The sequence below is a fragment of the Hibiscus syriacus genome, unplaced genomic scaffold (assembly GCF_006381635.1).
Source record: "Hibiscus syriacus cultivar Baekdansim isolate YM2019G1 unplaced genomic scaffold, ASM638163v2 tig00110812_pilon, whole genome shotgun sequence".
Classification (NCBI taxonomy): domain Eukaryota; kingdom Viridiplantae; phylum Streptophyta; class Magnoliopsida; order Malvales; family Malvaceae; genus Hibiscus; species Hibiscus syriacus.
In genome coordinates this window covers 925,905-944,893 of record NW_024062870.1, presented here as the reverse complement: position 1 = coordinate 944,893, position 18,989 = coordinate 925,905, and the positions used below count along the sequence as shown (strand labels likewise).

The 18,989-nt window shown below is 34.9% G+C and overlaps 2 protein-coding genes across 2 annotated transcripts; one reads left to right on the top strand and one right to left on the bottom strand.

Annotated features, from left to right (window-relative positions):
• Window positions 1-8,373: 8,373 nt before the first annotated feature.
• LOC120141549 (pathogenesis-related thaumatin-like protein 3.5) lies at window positions 8,374-9,439 on the top strand. Its single transcript, XM_039156384.1, has 2 exons — window positions 8,374-8,491; window positions 8,584-9,439. The coding sequence occupies exons 1-2, from the start codon at window positions 8,434-8,436 to the stop codon at window positions 9,279-9,281; spliced, it is 756 nt and encodes a 251-aa protein (XP_039012315.1). The 5' UTR covers window positions 8,374-8,433; the 3' UTR covers window positions 9,282-9,439.
• A 1,256-nt stretch (window positions 9,440-10,695) lies between these two features.
• LOC120141667 (calmodulin-lysine N-methyltransferase-like) lies at window positions 10,696-13,996 on the bottom strand (the record flags this gene model as incomplete). The annotated part of the gene is made up of 7 exons (XM_039156462.1): window positions 10,696-10,931; window positions 10,967-11,281; window positions 11,637-11,769; window positions 12,670-12,785; window positions 12,936-12,996; window positions 13,434-13,513; window positions 13,797-13,996. Coding segments are annotated over 6 exons (870 nt in total), but the record flags the coding sequence as incomplete, so codon positions are not given.
• Between the last annotated feature and the right edge of the window lie 4,993 nt (window positions 13,997-18,989).

The following is an 18,989-nucleotide window of genomic DNA, read 5'->3' as shown; positions in this document are numbered from 1 at the left end:
TCGATGTGGAATTTTCAAACCTAATTTTTTTAAGTGTTGTGGATGATGACGTTCCTGCTACAATAGGTGCAGCACTCCAGTGTTCTCATTGGGCTACAGTTGTTCATGATGAATACAACGCTTTAAAAACATGGAGCTTGAACACTAGTTCAACTCCCTGAAGGTAGGACTGCTGTTGGATGCAGATGGCTCTTTCGTATTAAGTGTAATCCTGATGGATTTGTTCATCGATACAAAGCTCGCTTGGTTACCAAATGGTTCTCTCAAATCCCAGGGTATGATTTCAATGATACATTTAACATTGTTGTTCATTTTCCATGTTTAACACAGTGCTAGCCATTATTGTCTCTAATGGTTGGGAGCTTCAGCATGTTGACATAAACAATGCGTTTCTCAATGGAGATTTAAGTAAGGATATCTACAAGCAACAATCCCCTGGGTTTGAGCAGGTTGATGAATATGGCAAGCATCATGTGTGTAAACTTCAAAAAGCTCTTTATGGTATTCGTCAGGCACCTTGCAATCGGCATGTTAAGCTCAAGGATAACCTATTACAAATGGGGTTTGTAGAGTCTCGGGCAGATCCTTTATTATTTCTCAAGCATGTTGATAATGGTTATATTTATATCCTCGTGTATGTGGATGATATAGTCATTGTGGGGCAGTCTTCCACTGTTATACAGGAGGTTGTGTTAATGTTGCAGGATCATTTTTTGCTTAAGGATCTTAGGGAGTTTAGTTTCTTCCTGGGAATTGAGGTCAAACGTGTTGATGGTTCAATAATTTTAAGTCAGAAAAAATATATACTTGAGCTGTTAGAGAAGATAGAGATGTCAACTGCAGCAGGTTGTGCCACGCCAATGGTAGTATCATCCAAACTCTCTCATGAAGAGGGTGAGCTCTTTCTTAATCCTAGTGAATACAGAAGTATTGTTGGTTCTCTTCTGTACGTTTTTCATACACGGCCTGACATTTCTTTTAATGTGGGACAAGTTGCTCAATATATGCATGCACCATGGAAAGCTCATTTTGTTGTAATAAAAAAGAATACTTCGATACTTATCATGAACTCTTAACTTTGGACTTTTATTCTCAGCTATTGATACTGGATTGAATATTGTTGCATTTACTGATGCGGATGGGGGTTTTAGCATTGATTATCGAAACTCCATCACTGAATATGGTGTATTTCTTGGCAAATGCCTCATTACATTGTGCTCGAAAAAAATAACATACCGTCTCCCGATCCACAATGGAGGCCAAATAAAAAAGTGTAGCAAATGCAACTGTTGATATAACTTGGGTAAATGCTCTTCTGACTGATCTTGGCATTCAGAAGTATCGTGAGCCGGTTTTCTGGTGTGACAACACCAATGTTGTGGCCATGAGCACCAATCCTGTCTATCATACTCAATCTAAGCACGTTGATCTTGATGTCCATTTTGTTCGTGAGAAGGTAGCTGCTGGTCAACTATGCGTTAGTTATATTCCTGTCATGCATCAAATAGCTGATAGATTTACTAAGCCTCTCTCCCGAGCTACATTTGAGGATTTTCGATCCAAAGTGTGTGTTAATTCTTTTAAATCAATGAGACGAGAAGAAGTAGAAAGAATATTAGCAGTGTAGTTAGCAATGTTGTTGTCGTAACTGTGCCACGCTAGCTATGTGACTGGTTGTTGTGTCATGATGGATGTGTGACTGGTTGTTAGGAGGTTGTTACTTGGTTGTTAGGGTTGTTAGAGCTAACTGCTCCATGCATTGTGTATATAAACCATCTTATGCTTAGTAATCAAGCATGCCATTTTTCTATAATAATTTTTGTGTTTTAATAGTATTCTAATATGTTGCAAGTGCACTAAATTTTTGCCATGATTTAAACATTGTGACTCTATCTCAATTCCCCAAGTAGCCACTTCAATATCCATGCAATTATTGACGACGTGAATAAAATATCAGGTTTGAATTCTAACACTCCTCATCAAATTGATTTTTCATTCTAAGTTCTTTTTGCTTTTCATCTTCAACTGCTTCTTCAAATGTTATCGGATCACTTATTGCAAGTAGAATGAAAAGTGAGACACTTTGTAATTCGTAATCATTATAACTTTTTGATATCATTCTCTCTCATAGATCTTCAAACTTCTGTTTAAGGTATGTCAGAACTTTCTGTTCTGCTAATATTGTTGTTGTTGCTGGTTGATGATGGTGATGCGGTTGAATTTTATTGAGAACTTTGATCATCATTTTGTTCATCTTAATTTATAAGATCTTCATCATCTTTATCTTCATTAAAAAATAATCCTTCAACTTTCTTTTCTTCTTTTCTCAATCTCCAGTATTATGCCTCATCAAACTCGACATCTCTTGAAATTATTACCTTCTTGGTAAGAGGATTATATAACATGTAGGCTTTACTTCTTTCATCATAGCCGATGAAAATGCATTTCTCTTTTCTTTCATCAAGCTTATTTCTTGTCTGCTTAGGAACATTGGCGTATGCGATACACCCAAAAATCTTGAGATGTCCAACTCTTGGTTTCTGACCGCTCCATACTTCATTTGGCATCATATACTTCACACTTTTGGTTGGACATCTATTTAACAAATAAATTTCATAACATATTGTTTTAGCCCAAAAATTTATCGACAGGTGTTTACCTTTTATCATGCTTCTTGCCATGTCAAGGATTGTACGATTCTTTCTTTTTGCTGCTTTATTTTGTTAGGGTGTGTATCTATCTGTCAACTAATGGATAATGTCATGCTCTTTACAGAAATCCTCAAATAGATTTGATGTATATTCACCTCCTCTATCTGATCTGAGTATTTTTTTTAAATATTGGTCGCTTTACTTTTCTACCATTACTTTAAATTCTTTCAATTTTTTCAACGTTTCTAATTTTTCTTTCAAGATATAAATTTAACATTTTCTGCTAAAATCATCAATAAAAGTTAGGTAGTACCTATTACCTCCAAGTAATGAGATGTCATAAGGACCAACTATATTAGTATATTTTATCTCCAACAACTTTCGAGCACATCAAGATTTGCCAACTTCAAAGCTTTGTCTGTGTTGCTTTCCTTTAATACAAGCCTCACATAAATGATTTAGAGGGTTAATTTTTTGCAGTCCTTTTACCATATTTGCTTTTGATAATAACTTAAAACAAGAAATCCAAGCTGCCCATATCATAGATGCTACAACCATAAATTATCTTTGATCGCGATCTTCACTCACCTGACTTCTCCCGACTCGATATCAATGGTAAAAAGGTGATTTCGAGTCATATCAACTTGGACAATCAATTCTCCACCTTTATTTTTGATGGCAAGCAAGCAATTGTTCATCTTCCCTTCATATCCTTTTTCAAGAAGTTAACCAAGATTGATGATACTATTTTTCAAAGCATGTACATAATAAACATCTAAGATGTATTTCTTTTCACCATTTTTTGAATAATCATGACTTCTACTTTGCCTTTGACTTCTACGTGCGAGTCGTCATCAAAGATTACTCTTTCATGGATTGTTTCATCTAACTTCACGAACAACTTCTTTCGACCACACATGTGGTTGCTAACACAATTATCAAGATACCAAATATTATTCTTGAACTCTTCATTTCCTTTGTAAGTGGGGAATACATGAGATTTTTCTACTTTTTCTTCTTTAACTGCTGTTATATTATTTCTTTATTCTAGTTTAGAACTTGATCTTCACTCATAACTATAGTGACCACACTTTTTTCAATTATAACATTGTACCTGTGATTTATTTTCTTGTTAATATCTGCATCTGCCTCTGAATTCTCGTCTACGGACTAATGTTTGATAATTTTCACTTGTTCGAGGGGTGTCATATGATCAACCCCACATCCCCGAGTTCCTTGTTCACCTCTGTATCTTCCATGATAACCACCACGATTTCCTCGACCTCATATGTAGCTGCTACTGGCTTTACCTTCATTGACATTCATCTTGCTTTGCATAACTTGCTCTAAATTTTCAGTATCTTCATTTTGTTTCATCTTCTGTTTATGGGCTTGGAGTGAACCCACAAGCTCATCGATCGGTATTTGAGACAAATCTTTTGATTCTTCAATTGCCACGACCACACAATCGAATTTTCATGTCAATGACCTCAAAATATTTTACATCACTCTAACCTCGTCAAGTGATTCAACATTTTTATTCATTTCGTTTACGACCGTTTTTACACGGATAATATAATAATCAATACTTTCTTTATTTTTCATTTTCAGCACTTCAAGCTCAGCTCTTAAGGATTACAAGCGTACATTTTTTGTTTTTTCGGCACATTGAAGAGATTTTTACAAAATCTCTCACGCTTGCATCGAAGATTTTTTCAAAGGTAGATTCATCTACTCATTGAAAAATAAAAATAAAACAACATTTTCTAATCTTTTTTAGGATTCCTTCAGTGTCCTCTTTTCTTCATTAGTCAAAGGTGCTTCTATTGTTGTATTTTTTGGCTCGACGTAACCTTCTTCGATGATATCCCAATAATTTTAGGAACCAAGTAATGCCTTCATTTTAATATTCCAATTGTCATAATTCGTCTTTGTCAATCTAGGGATTTATGGTTGAATCATGTTAGTTATCTTTTTCGTTGCGCAAACTTGAACCAAATTCTGATACCACTTGTTGGAAGCGTGAATGAGCACTTGGTAATTTATAATCCACATCCTATTATTAATCGAACCAAAATACAAAAAATGATACAAATAATAGATGCAGTTAGTTTACAAACACAACTCTGCAATCAAAGCTTTACTAAGCTTCACTATCTCTATCGCTTTTTTCTTTTCACTCACATCCACATACATATATAAACTAAAACTATCAAAGTCTTTTTATTGGCAATTTAACGCCTAAGTATTTTGCATTTCCATATCTTGTTTCACTTCAATTCTGCAACCTTTTCTTTAATTGATAAGTTTTCATATATAGTTGCCACTTCATCACTTTATTGCTACCGTCTTGACATTACTTTGTTGTAACTTCATCATTTTTCTGTTACCATACACATTAATCTATTACCATGTTTTGGTGTGTTTTGCTGTCCACTTATCCTTAATAATTAAGTACTCGTTTGGAAGCTCCAAAATCATCATTTTGCTGCTGCAAGTGCACTAAATTATTGCCACGTTAAACCTTGTGTTGCCATTTTAGTTTTCCAAGTAGCCACTTCAATATTCATGCAATTCTTGCCAACATGAATAAAATATCAGGTTTGAATTCTAACATTGCATGCATGTATGTGCTGAGCAAAAGGGGAAATTCACCAAACAAAGCCTGAACAGTACTCGGCCACTAGCAATGGTCTCCGATTGCCATGTCATGCCATGCCGTGCAAAGCTCCTTTCTCAATACGCTTTTCAGTCAAGCGTCAAGGAAGCAAGAGTGTGCGGAGCTCAAGTCCGAGAAAGAGAAACTCGTTGGCTTGCCACAACAAGGGGAGTGTGCGAGCTTGGACTTTTACGAACGTCCCACATGCCGCATGATCGATGATCCTGAAAATGTCCTCCAAATACCACTTTCTTTTGTCTTCAAATGCTTCGATGATGTTTGCGAAAATCGTCAAAGAAGGTCCAATAAAAGGTTCAAGCAGTGGCCGCGCGGGTGGTGCCTGCGTCGTAATTACCCCAACTGTCAAGATTTCTTTGCTTGGCATAACATAATCCGATTGCTTATTAATCATTTGACCTTCGAAACAATGCAAGAACATAGCAAAAATATGCAATTGCTCATCAAATTTATTATCAGCATCAGCAGAATGGTTTGATTTATGGAAGATCCTCTTCTACAAAGGATTATAGGAAGGCAATGGCAACTAGAACTTTATAAACGTAGAGCATTGCTACATATCTCCGCTTTCTTAGAAAAAGAAACTGATGAGCAAGGATTCAAATTACAGTCGCGGTCGTGTTTTTGGTCGCGTTGTGTTTATTGCGGCCGCGGACGTAACGGATGCTATCGCGGTCACTGCAAGTATCGCGGATGTGAATTTTTTTTAAATTCGCACGACTTATTATAAAATATAGTAATTATAATTATTATTATAGAAAATCACTTTTAATGGTTTTTAGAGTATTTTGTAAAAAAAAAATTATCTCAAACGCCTAATTTCGTTTGTACAATAAAATTGAAAGAACAATCAAAATACAAATCGATGCCAAACAGTATACTTTTCTATTACAAATTCAATAGCTCAAATTACAACACAAATTAAGACAAACCAAACATGAACTCATTTAACCCAAACCCGGTTAGGGCCCGTCCAGCTTCTACTTCAGCCATCCAGCAACCTATTATGCAAACAAGTGATTCCTCCAGTAACCAACTAGCACCACTGTCCTCCAGAAGCTTCTCCAAAGATGCTTCATCAGAAATTCATGCAAAAACAGAGAAAAAGGAACCCTTAAGAGAGGCAATGCAGTTTGCTCGTTCAAGGATGAAGCCTTCATCTCCCTCGAACTGAACAGTGAACAGAGAAGCAGATGAAGCAGACGCCTGCCGGAAGTATCAGCTCCAGCTGTGGTAGTGGTGGTGAAGGGAGTCAAGCTGGACTTGCCCGCTTCCGCTCACCTTCAACCACCTGGTTGGAAGCTCTTCTCGAGGAAGACGAAAAGGACCCATTAACGGAAAAAACGGTCGTTATTACCCGTTAAATTACGGAAATTACGGCCGTTGGGTGTGATTCCGTTTCACACTGTGATTTCGGCTGATATCGGTAACGGGAGCCGCCGATATGAGTTACAGTTTATTTAAGCTATGGAAGAAAGGGATATTGCTGAATTCTCTTGCTTGTAAGCTCGTTGTTGATCAGCTGTTGAAGATAATCAAGAAGGAAGAGTTGGAACTGTCTAATTCCTGTATGAAGGAAAATCGGAATTTGGCAAGGATGTTTAGAGCAATGGAAACAAGGATGATTTCCCCATTGGTTAACATCATTATGAGAGGGAAGATTAAGTCTCGAAAGTGGGTGCAAATCATTTGATTCAGCCGGTTTATTACGGGGAACAAATTGCTCGACTCTCATCATTAGATTTCCTATGCTATATGGCCCTCCATGTTCCAGATAGCCAAACAATCTGCAATCATACAGGATCCAGGATGATACATCAGACACACTTTTACAAGAGCCCAAAAGTAAATTGGAGTTGTATCAGTCTAGAGGCTCGAGGGGATTTCATCGACTCAGTCTTCCTCGAACCCGTTCTAATGGAGTGCACATACAATATTGACCTTCGGTCATGTATTGAGTTTATGCTCCTTTGATGTGTCCTCACTATTTTCCTTGAATCGAACGGCTGGTGTAAGACCAGAAAGGAGTTCATATAGTCTTTATTTAAGTAGGAAAATAGTTACCATTGACCTTTGTTTCCTTATAAGATGTCAACTGCTTATATTTTTTGTTTGAATTTCCTCGTACACTCAGGGCCGCTAAACTCAAAGATTAAAAAAAGAACAATTCTAGTGCAGTTTGTTTATGTCCATTGGTCTAGAATTGGATAATATTAATTAACAAATCCCATTTCCCATTACCATCAAGTTGCTTGCTTGTATATATTCACGAAGTAATCCCAATTCAAGGTTAAGTGAGCTGAACAAAGATCACCCACTTGCCTAATTCTTTATATGTTTTCTTCTCTCTGCAAAGAAAGCCCCTTGCCCATATGTAGCAGCCAGATACTGTACTACGTTGAACACATTGGAGCTAGATTCGAGCTGATAATGATATTTTACAAGCTTCAACAAACCCAAGTTTATACCCACAAGTTTAAAATAATGACAAGTTTCACAAATCATCCCCTGCTACCAACTTGCATATCAGATGAGACGTCTTGGATGAAATTATGTTGCCTGCAAATATGAGACTCCTTGATATGTTCATATACCTGTCAAAATCTTAATCTCAAATTGCAAGTCTGATGGACTTGATTTGTCAATTTGTATATGATGAATTTGGGGCCGTCCTTTCTGTAACCTCAAAGGGACAGACAGATTCCCAATGAGCCTCATGAATACTTTCAAAAGCCTATTTAACCATTGATGTTTTCAACTTATTTTTTTTTAATATCTGTGTATTTTCTGCCTCTGAAGTCGGCTTATAGCGACAATTTGTTTTGGTTGTCCTAAGTAAGCAGAATAGTAAATACATTGGACAGTAATGGCCAACTTAACAATTTGCAGGTTCAGCATGTGCCCTCAGCATACATGCTTATTTTCAAGACCCCACTGCCCATATATCTTCAATAACACATCACATGGTACCCACATTTATTCAAGCTTTTATGTTCAAATTACCTTCTATATATACATGAGCATTCTTATTACACCCCTGCCCCATCTTATTCTAATTCTTTTTCAGTCTTCTTTTAGTGTTATTTCTTCTGTCCTACTTATTCAATGGCTACTGTTCAGATTTCCGCTGTGTTGGTTATGTTCTTCCTTCATCTGTTCTCAGGTTTCAATCTTCTTTTCCAATTGATCTCTCATTGGTGTTCTTGTTCTTTTTCTTGTCGGTGGTTTTAGTTCGTGTTTATGTTCTTGTTACAGGTGCTCGTTCGTCGACGTTCACGGTTGTAAACAAATGCAGCTATACAGTTTGGCCAGGGGTGTTGTCAAGTGCTGGTATCCCACCACTTTCAACCACTGGTTTCATTCTTCAATCAGGGCAATCAACATCCATCGATGTTCCAACGTCTTGTTCAGGTCGGTTATGGGGTCGAAATCTTTGCACCGAAAACTCTTCCGGAAAATTCTCTTGCCTCACCGGAGACTGCGGCTCATCTACACTAGAATGCTCCGGAGCTGGTGCCATCCCTCCTGCAACCCTTGCAGAGTTCACATTGAATGGTGCCGGGGGATTGGATTTCTATGATGTTAGCCTTGTTGATGGATACAATCTACCGATGATGGTTGTCCCACATGGTGGAACGGGATGTAACTGCAGCTCAGCTGGATGTGCTGTGGATTTGAATGGCGACTGTCCTCTAGAGCTCAAGGTGGTCGATGGGAGTGAAGGTGTGGCATGTAATAGTGCATGCAATGCTTTCAACCAACCACAATATTGCTGCAGTGGAGCTTATTCTACTCCGAATACGTGCAAGCCAAGTTCCTACTCGAAATATTTCAAGACCGCGTGTCCTACAGCTTATAGCTTCGCCTACGATGACGGAACCAGCACCTTCACTTGTGCCGGTGCCGATTATGTTATCACTTTCTGCCCTGCCCCTTCCACCAGGTTGTTTTGAATCGATTATTAGACCTAAGTTGCAGGAAAAAGACGGTGATTAGTTGGCTAACGTTAATGCTTTGTTAGTGTTCGCCAACGGAGATGACTTACATTCGTCTCTATTTGTTCATACGGATGTGCAATTTTTTATTATTACCTTTTTATTCATGTTGCTATTCTGATGACAACCATTTAATGAATTGTTTAGTTAAGGTACATGGTGTGGGTTTGGCCGTCGCAAACTAAACTATTTTACCAGACGCTCTTAGTATTATATAATTTATTACATCTAATCTCATGTTTAAGTATAATTATAGATTAAGTCTTAATTTAACTGATATAATTATTATTGCAATATTTATAATAATTTGAATTTAAATATATTTAATCACATATTATTTTTAATTTAAATTTCTGAAAAAATTAGATAATTTATAAATATTATATAAAAATATAAATTTCAAATTTGAGTTAAATTCATAATATAAAATCTTGAACTTACTAAATAAATTTTATATCCTCCCAGTGAGTCCAAAGCTATCAAATATAACACTGGTCAATAATCTCTAGAGAAGATGATTGAAAGCTCTTAGTTGATACTTCCCTTCTCAAATAAGTTGTGAGTTCAATACCCATTAAACACAAAATTCTCCTTTCCCTTCCTTTAGTTAAGAAGTGTATATATATATATATATATATATATATATATATATATATATATATATATATATATATATATTTTTATCTTAATTATAGAGAAGGTATGAAAGATAGATTCTAAATATTTATAGGAAATTATAAATAATTTATTATTGAATATTAAAATTATATTTGTATCGATGATTACATTTGTGAATTAACACTATAACTTTGATTTTTTACTAGTTCTTTAACATAAATTGATTTTTCATATTTATTGCGCTTTTATTTTACTTAGTTTGAATTATAGAATTATTTAAAAGATATGTTTAGTGATTTTATTCTTGTTGCTATGCCTGATAACAATTATTTAAAAGATTTATTGAGTGTAAAACACATGGTGTGGTATGGCCACAACTCAACCACAAACTTGAACTATTTTACGGATGGTTATTAATAATTAATTGTATCTCATATGATGTTCAAGTATAGTCTCTTTAAAATTTTAAATTCTCATATAATTTGTGTATTTTCTTTATAATTTTTATTGATAATTTATTTTTATCCTAAAATATTATAAGTCCGTCTCCTTAAAATATTACAAGTTCATCCCTTAACATAAAATATTGTGTATGTTTCTATGTAAAGGATATTACATCCGTCTCTATGCCTGTTTCTATGCGTAGGTACTCGAGTCGTGGATTACAAAGAATGAAATACTTTCCTCATAGAATAGAGGGATAACTACAAATTTTGAATATGAACAGCGAAATAAACATGAAAAAAAGGGAATATTTCATGCTAAGTTTCAGTGCAATCATCCATGTTTCATTAACAGGGAAGTCACTATGACAAGGATAAATTAAAGGGGGAAAAAACATCACAAGTACTCTTTCCGTTCCCTACATAATGAAATGAAAAAATAGCAATAGAAGTTGATTTGGCAAGTGCATGTACATGTGAGTCATGTTCTCTTTAAAGATGACAACAATAGTGCACATATCTGCCCACCACATGGTATCAACCGGAAAAGAAAGTTTCCAAAGAACAATTCATAGACACATATGTGTAGGTGATGGGATGAATACGGCCACTGCTGTTTATCTGGTGATTCGTATTAATAATGGATAACAATGATCTTTTTCGTAGCCAGGCCAAGACTCGTCTCCATTCATGAACCGTTGATGATGCTTCCAAATTTCAGCGTCGTAGATCTCTGTTATACTGAAAAGCAAGTCTTTCCCCTCGATTTCCTCCAGAAACTTATCGAGTGAGTTGCCTCTTTTTGGGCTGAAAAATATAGCTTCAGAGTGCCCCTCTTTTTTCAACAGGAGCTCAGTTATTCGAGCAAGATCTTTGTGGAACTCCTTGAAAAAGGTGCTGTTGAAAATCGGTCGTTAAACTAAGAATAAAAAAGAAGATAAGTACAAGGACAAATGCAACATATATTTTTTTTATCCAATAGCCTCACTAGATCAACTATAAAATTCTCGACTAGGAAATAAACTATGGATCAGGCAATGCCGAGATTGGACTGACTGTGGCCAGAACTCTGAAGCTATATGTAGGAAAGGAGAAGATACAATTTGCTAATCATAAAACACTTACAGCATAGTCAATGGTAAGTCATGTAGTCTTCGATATTTGATGATTCTCTTCACTTTCATGCATAATAAAAAAGGATCGAGCATGATGTATGTGCTATTCATTACATATGACAGATAACAGGCATTACCAATCACTTGCAACGACGACGTCAAAAGTGTGTGAGAGATTTGAAACTTCTTTCTGATTCCAGTGCAATTGCATGGACTTCACTCTTGTTTCATCAAATGCTTTGGAGTTTGTGTTGATATTATACAGAATATCTCCACGTTAAGGAACCTCAAAACACATATAAAAGTGAATAAGAATGAAAGAAAAGGAATTACATGGACAATTGTTTCCAGAACTAATAACATAACACAAAAGAATCATTTATATTCCCTGTTTAAATCATTTGTGTCCAAAAAGACAAACAAATTCAAAATTATAAGAGAACCAAAGATTTTAAATCAATTATGTTGAAATAAGAAACGGCCATTATGATTGTTAAATGCTAATCGTTTAAAACACAATAGCAAAAACAGATAAATTTAGGGCTGCATGATCTATTTTCCAATAGGCTAGCTGATTAGAATCTCAAGAATCATTCAAGGTCACCTTTAAAACTTAGCTCGGCAAGCAACTAGGCGCTAACAGTAAAGTTTCTCATCAATATCATTACCATTTTTATGCAGACTGTCGATTCATTTCATTAGCAATTTATTAAGCATAATAGATGCAACAATCACAAATAGGATGCATAACTGTACCAATCCAAATAAGCGGTAACATATCAGGTCCACTCAACCACATTTCCCTCAGCCGTTTCTGAAACAAAGTCTGTATGTCTGACGAAACGAAAAAACTCGACTTCACTTTCATACAGAGTCTATCTAAATGTCTCGGGATGACAAACTATTTTAAATGGGCGACTTTCAAATCCACATCAGAATAACATATTATTCATTTCCAAAGAGATTACACTAGAAACAATGCTCATAAGCCATTAAGCACTGCGTACCAGAAACTTTTATATTTCACACAAGGTTGTTAAAGAGTGAAATAAAAACAAAATATAGGCAAAACCAAAACTTTGTTGTTTAAGTGTTTCCTTCTATTTTGCACATTAAACTAAGATCTTTTTTTTCATCTTAACGAGTTACATGATGAAGTCAAAAGGATACAATCAACCACTTGAGGATTTCCATCAGAAATCACTACTTCTAATGCCTCTGTGGCTGCAGCAATGGCTAATCCAGCTAAGCCGTAACCTGATCCAAGCTCGATGACTCTTTTAGACCTGAAAAATTAGAAGAAGAATGCAGAGATGTTATGAAAGTGCAAAGGAATAAAGAATAACTCCCAGAACAAGATAACAGCCAAATCATGATACCATCCTGGTTCTCAAGCTCAAGTGATTTTGTAAAAGAAAACCAACAAGCGTACTAACCTGAACATATCTGCATGAGATAAAGAAAAATAGGCAAGGACATCTTCAGATGGCCACTGACCTGTATATGAACATTTAAAATGAGAAACGAAACAAATAAGAAAGAAACAAAAAACTTGGCACCCTAGACATTTCCAAAGAAATGTTCATGCTGATCTCTAACAAGCATTGAAATCTGAGGAAAAGAGGTGTCGCATTCCTATCATTCCATTTATCTGTCAAAGATTTCCAACTGCTGAAATACATAATAATAATAAGAGTGACCACAATAAACTAACTTATGGCCATAATTATAAATACAGAGAAATTTGCTATATTTCTTTGTTTCAATAAGTTAGCACTGTCAATCCACCTCGCAATGAACCAGACACAAATCTTCCTCTAAGATAACCTTGACAACAAATATCAGGGGGAAAAGTTCAAAATTTTAAACTACTAAAGATGAACTGATAAACAACGGGTTAAAAAACTCCAAAAGAAAAAAGGGTAAAAGCTTACAGACAAGTCCAGTATTGTCAATGTTGTGTCTATTACAAATCTCAAAATCACTGAGGTCGGCATTATCATCCATTCTCTGACTGCATCAAGTTCAAAATACAACGAACACGTTCAATGCTAGAACACTTCCTTTGAAGCTTGAGTTTCAGTATTAAGCAAATTTGAGAAGAAGAAAAACCAATTTTTAGCCATAGATTTTAAAAGATTGGTTTCTGAGCTACCAAAATCATTTCAAAACAGCAATCCACTGTTTCAGCAATGATAATTCATTAAAAAAAAGTGTTGAATTCATTGACTCTCCACCAATTGTTCGAAGAAATGGCGAGAAGAAAAAGGGCAAAAAAGGAGTATATGAAAACTAACGTTAAAACAAGCTTGGGACATCCGTGAATGGGCAAAGTGTAGCAGAATCGGGCATCTCTAGACTCGTGATCACGATGGAGCAGCTGACACGGTATCAAGTTGAATCCTTTTGCTGCTTTTCTGGAAACGAGCTTCAATCCCAATTGAGACTCACCTTTTAAACAATGATTAAGATCAGTAGTCAAAGCTAAACACGGCAATTAAAAACAAATAGAGATCAGTGGATTGAAAAGGGTGCCTGGATTCTTGGCGCGGGAAAGAACAGCCCGTCGAAGGATTCTCCATCTCAATGAAGAAACTGAAGGGTTCGAACTTGCACTGTTACTGTTAGTTTCCATTGAACTTCCTAATTTGTGGCGACAGATTTGTTGGCCTCGAAATTATAGCAATATATTAGGATTGTCTCGAGAAAGGCGGTTACTGTACGGTGTTATCAGATATATTATAATATATTTAATAAATTTGGTTTAGCGTTACCGGAAATATTAGTAATAATAATGTAGTAGGTCTAAATCATGAAGAAATATTAAAAAATTTGGCAATCGATAAACTTAGATTGTCTGTTTGTGTCGATACAAAATGAAAAATGTATCGCTCCATAGCAATATTACATGTAAATATATGATAAAACCGGTCTCGAAATGACAAAATCGGTAAAACGATACCGGATATATTGAAAGTGTCGATAATTTAATATAAGTATCGACACTTTTGGAATTTAAAAGAGAAGAAGTTATAGCGCCTATAAAATGTCGATACTTTAAAAAAAATATATCGATCCATAACAATATGACATGTAAAAATATGACAAAACATGTCTCAAAAATGACAAAACCGGTAAAAAATACGGGATATGTTGAAATGTCGATAATTTAATATAAGTATTGAATTTTTTTGGAATTTAAAAGAGAAGAAGTTATAGCGTCTATAAAGTGTCGATACTTTAAAAAAATGTATCGATCCATAGCAATATAATAGCTAAAAATATGACAAAACCAGTCCCAAAATGACAAATCCGGTAAAGCGCTACCGGATATGTTGAAAGTGTCGACAATTTAAAATAAGTTTCGACACTTTCTGAATTTAAAAGAGAAGAAGTTATAGCGCCTAAAAAGTGTAGATACTTTATGAAAATATATCGATCCATAACAATATAATAGCTAAAAATATGACAAAACTGGTCTCAAAATGTCAAAACCGATAAAGAACTATCGGATATGTTGAGAGTGTCGATACTTTAATATAAGTATCGACACTTTTGGAATTTAAAAGAGAAGAAGTTATAGCACATATAAAGTGTCGATACTTTAAAAAAATGTATCGATCGATAACAATATAACAGGTAAAAATATGACAAAACCGGTAAAGCGCTACCGAATATGTTGAAAGTGTCGATACTTTAATAAGTACGCGTAATAAATTATCGATACTTCCAAAGAAATAGGTAAATATCCTATCAAAAGTATCGACACTTGACAGTAAAGTATCGACATTTAGGTAGTTGTATCGATTAAATATAAATAACATATCCAGTGTAAATATAAAGACATAGCTAAATTTCTTTTGAAAATAGATAGAGTTTTTGAAATCGAAACGTAATTGTTGTTGCATTTCAGAATGCGTTTTTACGGCAAAATTTTGTTTATTTGTTGTTGCAGTCGAATCGAAAGGTATGTTGTTGAAACCCTAGTTTTTTATTATTACAGTAATCGAGAATAGGGTTTTTATGTGTTGTTGTTTTGGGTTTTCGAAGTAAAGAAGCATTTGAGACCGAATACATGTAGAAAGTGATATTCTAAGTAGATGATAAATATTGATACTTTTATTTAATATTATAGGCAAAAAATTATATTATAGGTAAAAAATGATATTACATGTAGAAAGTAATATTCTAGGTGGAAAATAAATATGGATATCTGTATATAATATAATATTATAGGTAGAAAATGATATTTTAGGTTGTATAAATGTGTCGACACTTGTTGTAGTGGCCATTTAAATTCTTTTGAAGACCAACTGTTTTACCACAAGAGTGGTTATTAATTTTTTTTATATTGAATATAAAGTATATGTAAGCAGTATTTGATTTGATTTACGCAAACTGATATATGAAGGAAAAATGAAATTAATGAGTGGAAAACAACCAAATGGTAGATATATGTACTTCTAGTAAGTATCAATATTTTTTGTTATTATTGTTGAAATGATAATTGGATTAAAATATTTAAGAACTTTAAATTGATTACAAATTTTAAATGTTGACAGTATGGCCGAATGCAAAAGGATGAAGGAAGATGGCACACACAACGGTTCAGTATGTAAAATGAAATTGACATTGAGTATTATTTAGCGTTAATGTATTGATTAAGAAACGTTTATGCTTAATATTAGGTGACAAAAAATATGAGGTCAAAATGGAATTCGATGAGTGATGCTGAAAAGGAACCTTACATCACACAGGCAAGGAATGATAGTAAAGAATACAAAGAACGGAGGAAAACACATGAAAAGAAGGTATTCATTAAACTTGTAAATACGTTGATACAAGATATATAAGAACAATAACATTATATATTGTTAAAAAATGTAGGAAGTGTTGACAAGGTGCAATATAAAAAGGGTGAATTCATTAATTAAACACCTTAAAGAGAATGATCAGTTGAATGTGCTGAGGGAAATGGGGTTTGGATTGTTGATAGAACTAGGGGATCGACCAATTCGGAGGGAATTGTGTCGATCATTGATGGAGCAATTTGATGTCAAACAATGTATTGCTAAATATGGTGATTATTCATTCCCTCTGGGGGTATCCACTGCTGCAGCCGTCTTGGGGGTACAAAACAAAGTCAAAAGTGTTGTAGAAGTCTATAGGAGTAAGAACTTGAAAGCACTTGCCTCCAAATATGGTTTGAATCAGAAGGTGACATATGCTGAAGTTGAAGAGGATATCAAAAGTGGATCTTACGGGGGGGATGGCCTAAAGGACCGAGTTCTATTGTACCTTGTCGGGATATTTCTTTGTCCAACGGGTGATACGTTAATGAACAAGGACAATATGAAGCTCATTTGCGATGAAGGCTTGAAGGGTGAATTCAATTGGGTTGAATATGTCCATTCGAGATTAATTGAATCAATAATCACCTTTCAAAAGGGCAGCCAAAGATACCTCAAAGGGTGCTTAGCAATCTTAAAGGTAACTGAGTTGAAGAATGTTTTCGTTTTTTATATAAAATAATAGTATAGTTATTATATAAAATGATAACTTTTATTATAAATACAGGTTGCACTGTTCGATTTTTGGTCGGGCTATGATAGTTTACCGGCTTATGAAAGAAACAGAATGGCACGCATCCGTGCATAGGGGAAGGAAGAGGTGGTTAGAGTGATGGCGAAGTTGAAATTGGATAGACCGAGGAAGCTAGAAATGGTAATAAATATAATTAAATAATATTAAGAATATAATCAATGTCTTAATACAAATTTAATTTTGAAGGTTATTGTCAAGGAGGTAGAGGAGACAGTGGAGGCAGTGGAGAAGGAAGAATAGATGGTTGGAGGGGTGGATGATGGTCAGGGGGATTACGGTGAGGGAGAACAGAGTAAATTCGACATTTTGATGTCTGAATTGGCTTATATTAAAAAAATCCTTTTTGATATTCATCAAAGACAATCAAGAGTCGAAGAGACACTTGAGAGGCATAAGGGGGAAGTGGAAGGAAAAATAAATGTAGTGGTGAATGAAGTTGAGGTGTTGAGGGAACTTAATCTGTTGACGGGTGGAAAAATTGATGTAGTTGTCAATGAGGTTGTGGAATTGAGGAGTGAACTTACAGGGGTGAAGGAGGTGGTTGAGAAAAATTTAGATGAATGGGGGAACATGAAGGGTGAAATAAAAGAGATGAAGAGCTATGTAGAGCAAAAATATGATGAACTGAAAAAATTTGAAGAAGAGAAGATGGAGGAAGGTCAAAAGATAGAGGAAATGGGGAGAAATGATGTCACTAACATCTATACACCAGAGAGTGTTATAGATGCAGATTTGGATTCAGAATGTCCTGTACCCCAGAAGAAGAAGCATAAGGTAAGTTGAATAAAAGAAAACTTAATTTGATTTTTATCAAGTTGTTGTGACAAAAATTTGTATACAAAACTGTAGGTTGAAAAGTGGTTATTCTAAGCGGAATTAAATCGGTCGAAGCTACAATTTGTGATTATTTATGGAATAGTGGGTTAAAATCGGGGTAAGTTAAATATATTACTTTGAGTGATATTTAAATATTTCATGACAATATATTAATCCTAATGATTCATACAGATATTCTGTAATCTCAATGGGAAATAAATACGCTAGTGTATCCGACGTTGCAACGTTGAAGTTTAGTGAATGAGTTGGTGGTGTGGTAAGTAGAAATCGATTAAAAGTTAAAATCTATTGAATATATTCTGGTTGTGTAATTAATTTTGTTAGGTTATTGAGTTGCTCCCCTGGACAGTATGCTACGATTCTAAAAAGTCAGACCGGATGATTGGCTACATTCCATACCACTTAGCGGTGAGTTAAATTAATAAATGTTAAAAAGTAATGTTATATACGGTAAATTAATAATGATTGTCACGTAATTGCAGCAACAGGCATTGGACAACATCTGTAATATTGAGGGTATAGCGAGTTTTTGGGGTCCCATATTGCATAACTATGTGAAATTCACCAACTGTGAGAAGGTAAGACACAATATGAATAGGCATAAATGATGTTTTTGGATATATAATGTTGAATTTTGTCAAATTGGGTGTGAAATTTGTTGCAGATCATGATCACAATAAACCACAATAATTCACATTGGTATCTGTTGGTGTTGGATATGGTAGACCATGTTGCAACTGTATATGATAGTTTGTTTACATCTGAAGCAACTAAACAAAGAGTGAATGATGCTAAAAGATTGGTATGTATGAAAGGAAATTATGTAAATTATAATGCATAATTTGTTTGGATCATAACTTCATATTTTTTAATGCAGATGAAAATATTAAATAGTTATAATAAGAAACACATTTGGGTAGAAGCATGTGGATCTCTAGGAAATTTCCCCTTGCAAAGATTCAAATTCGCGGAGCATAAGATGAACGAGCAATCGAATGTATATGATTGCGGCATTTATGTGATGATGTGGATGGAATCGATCGGTTCTA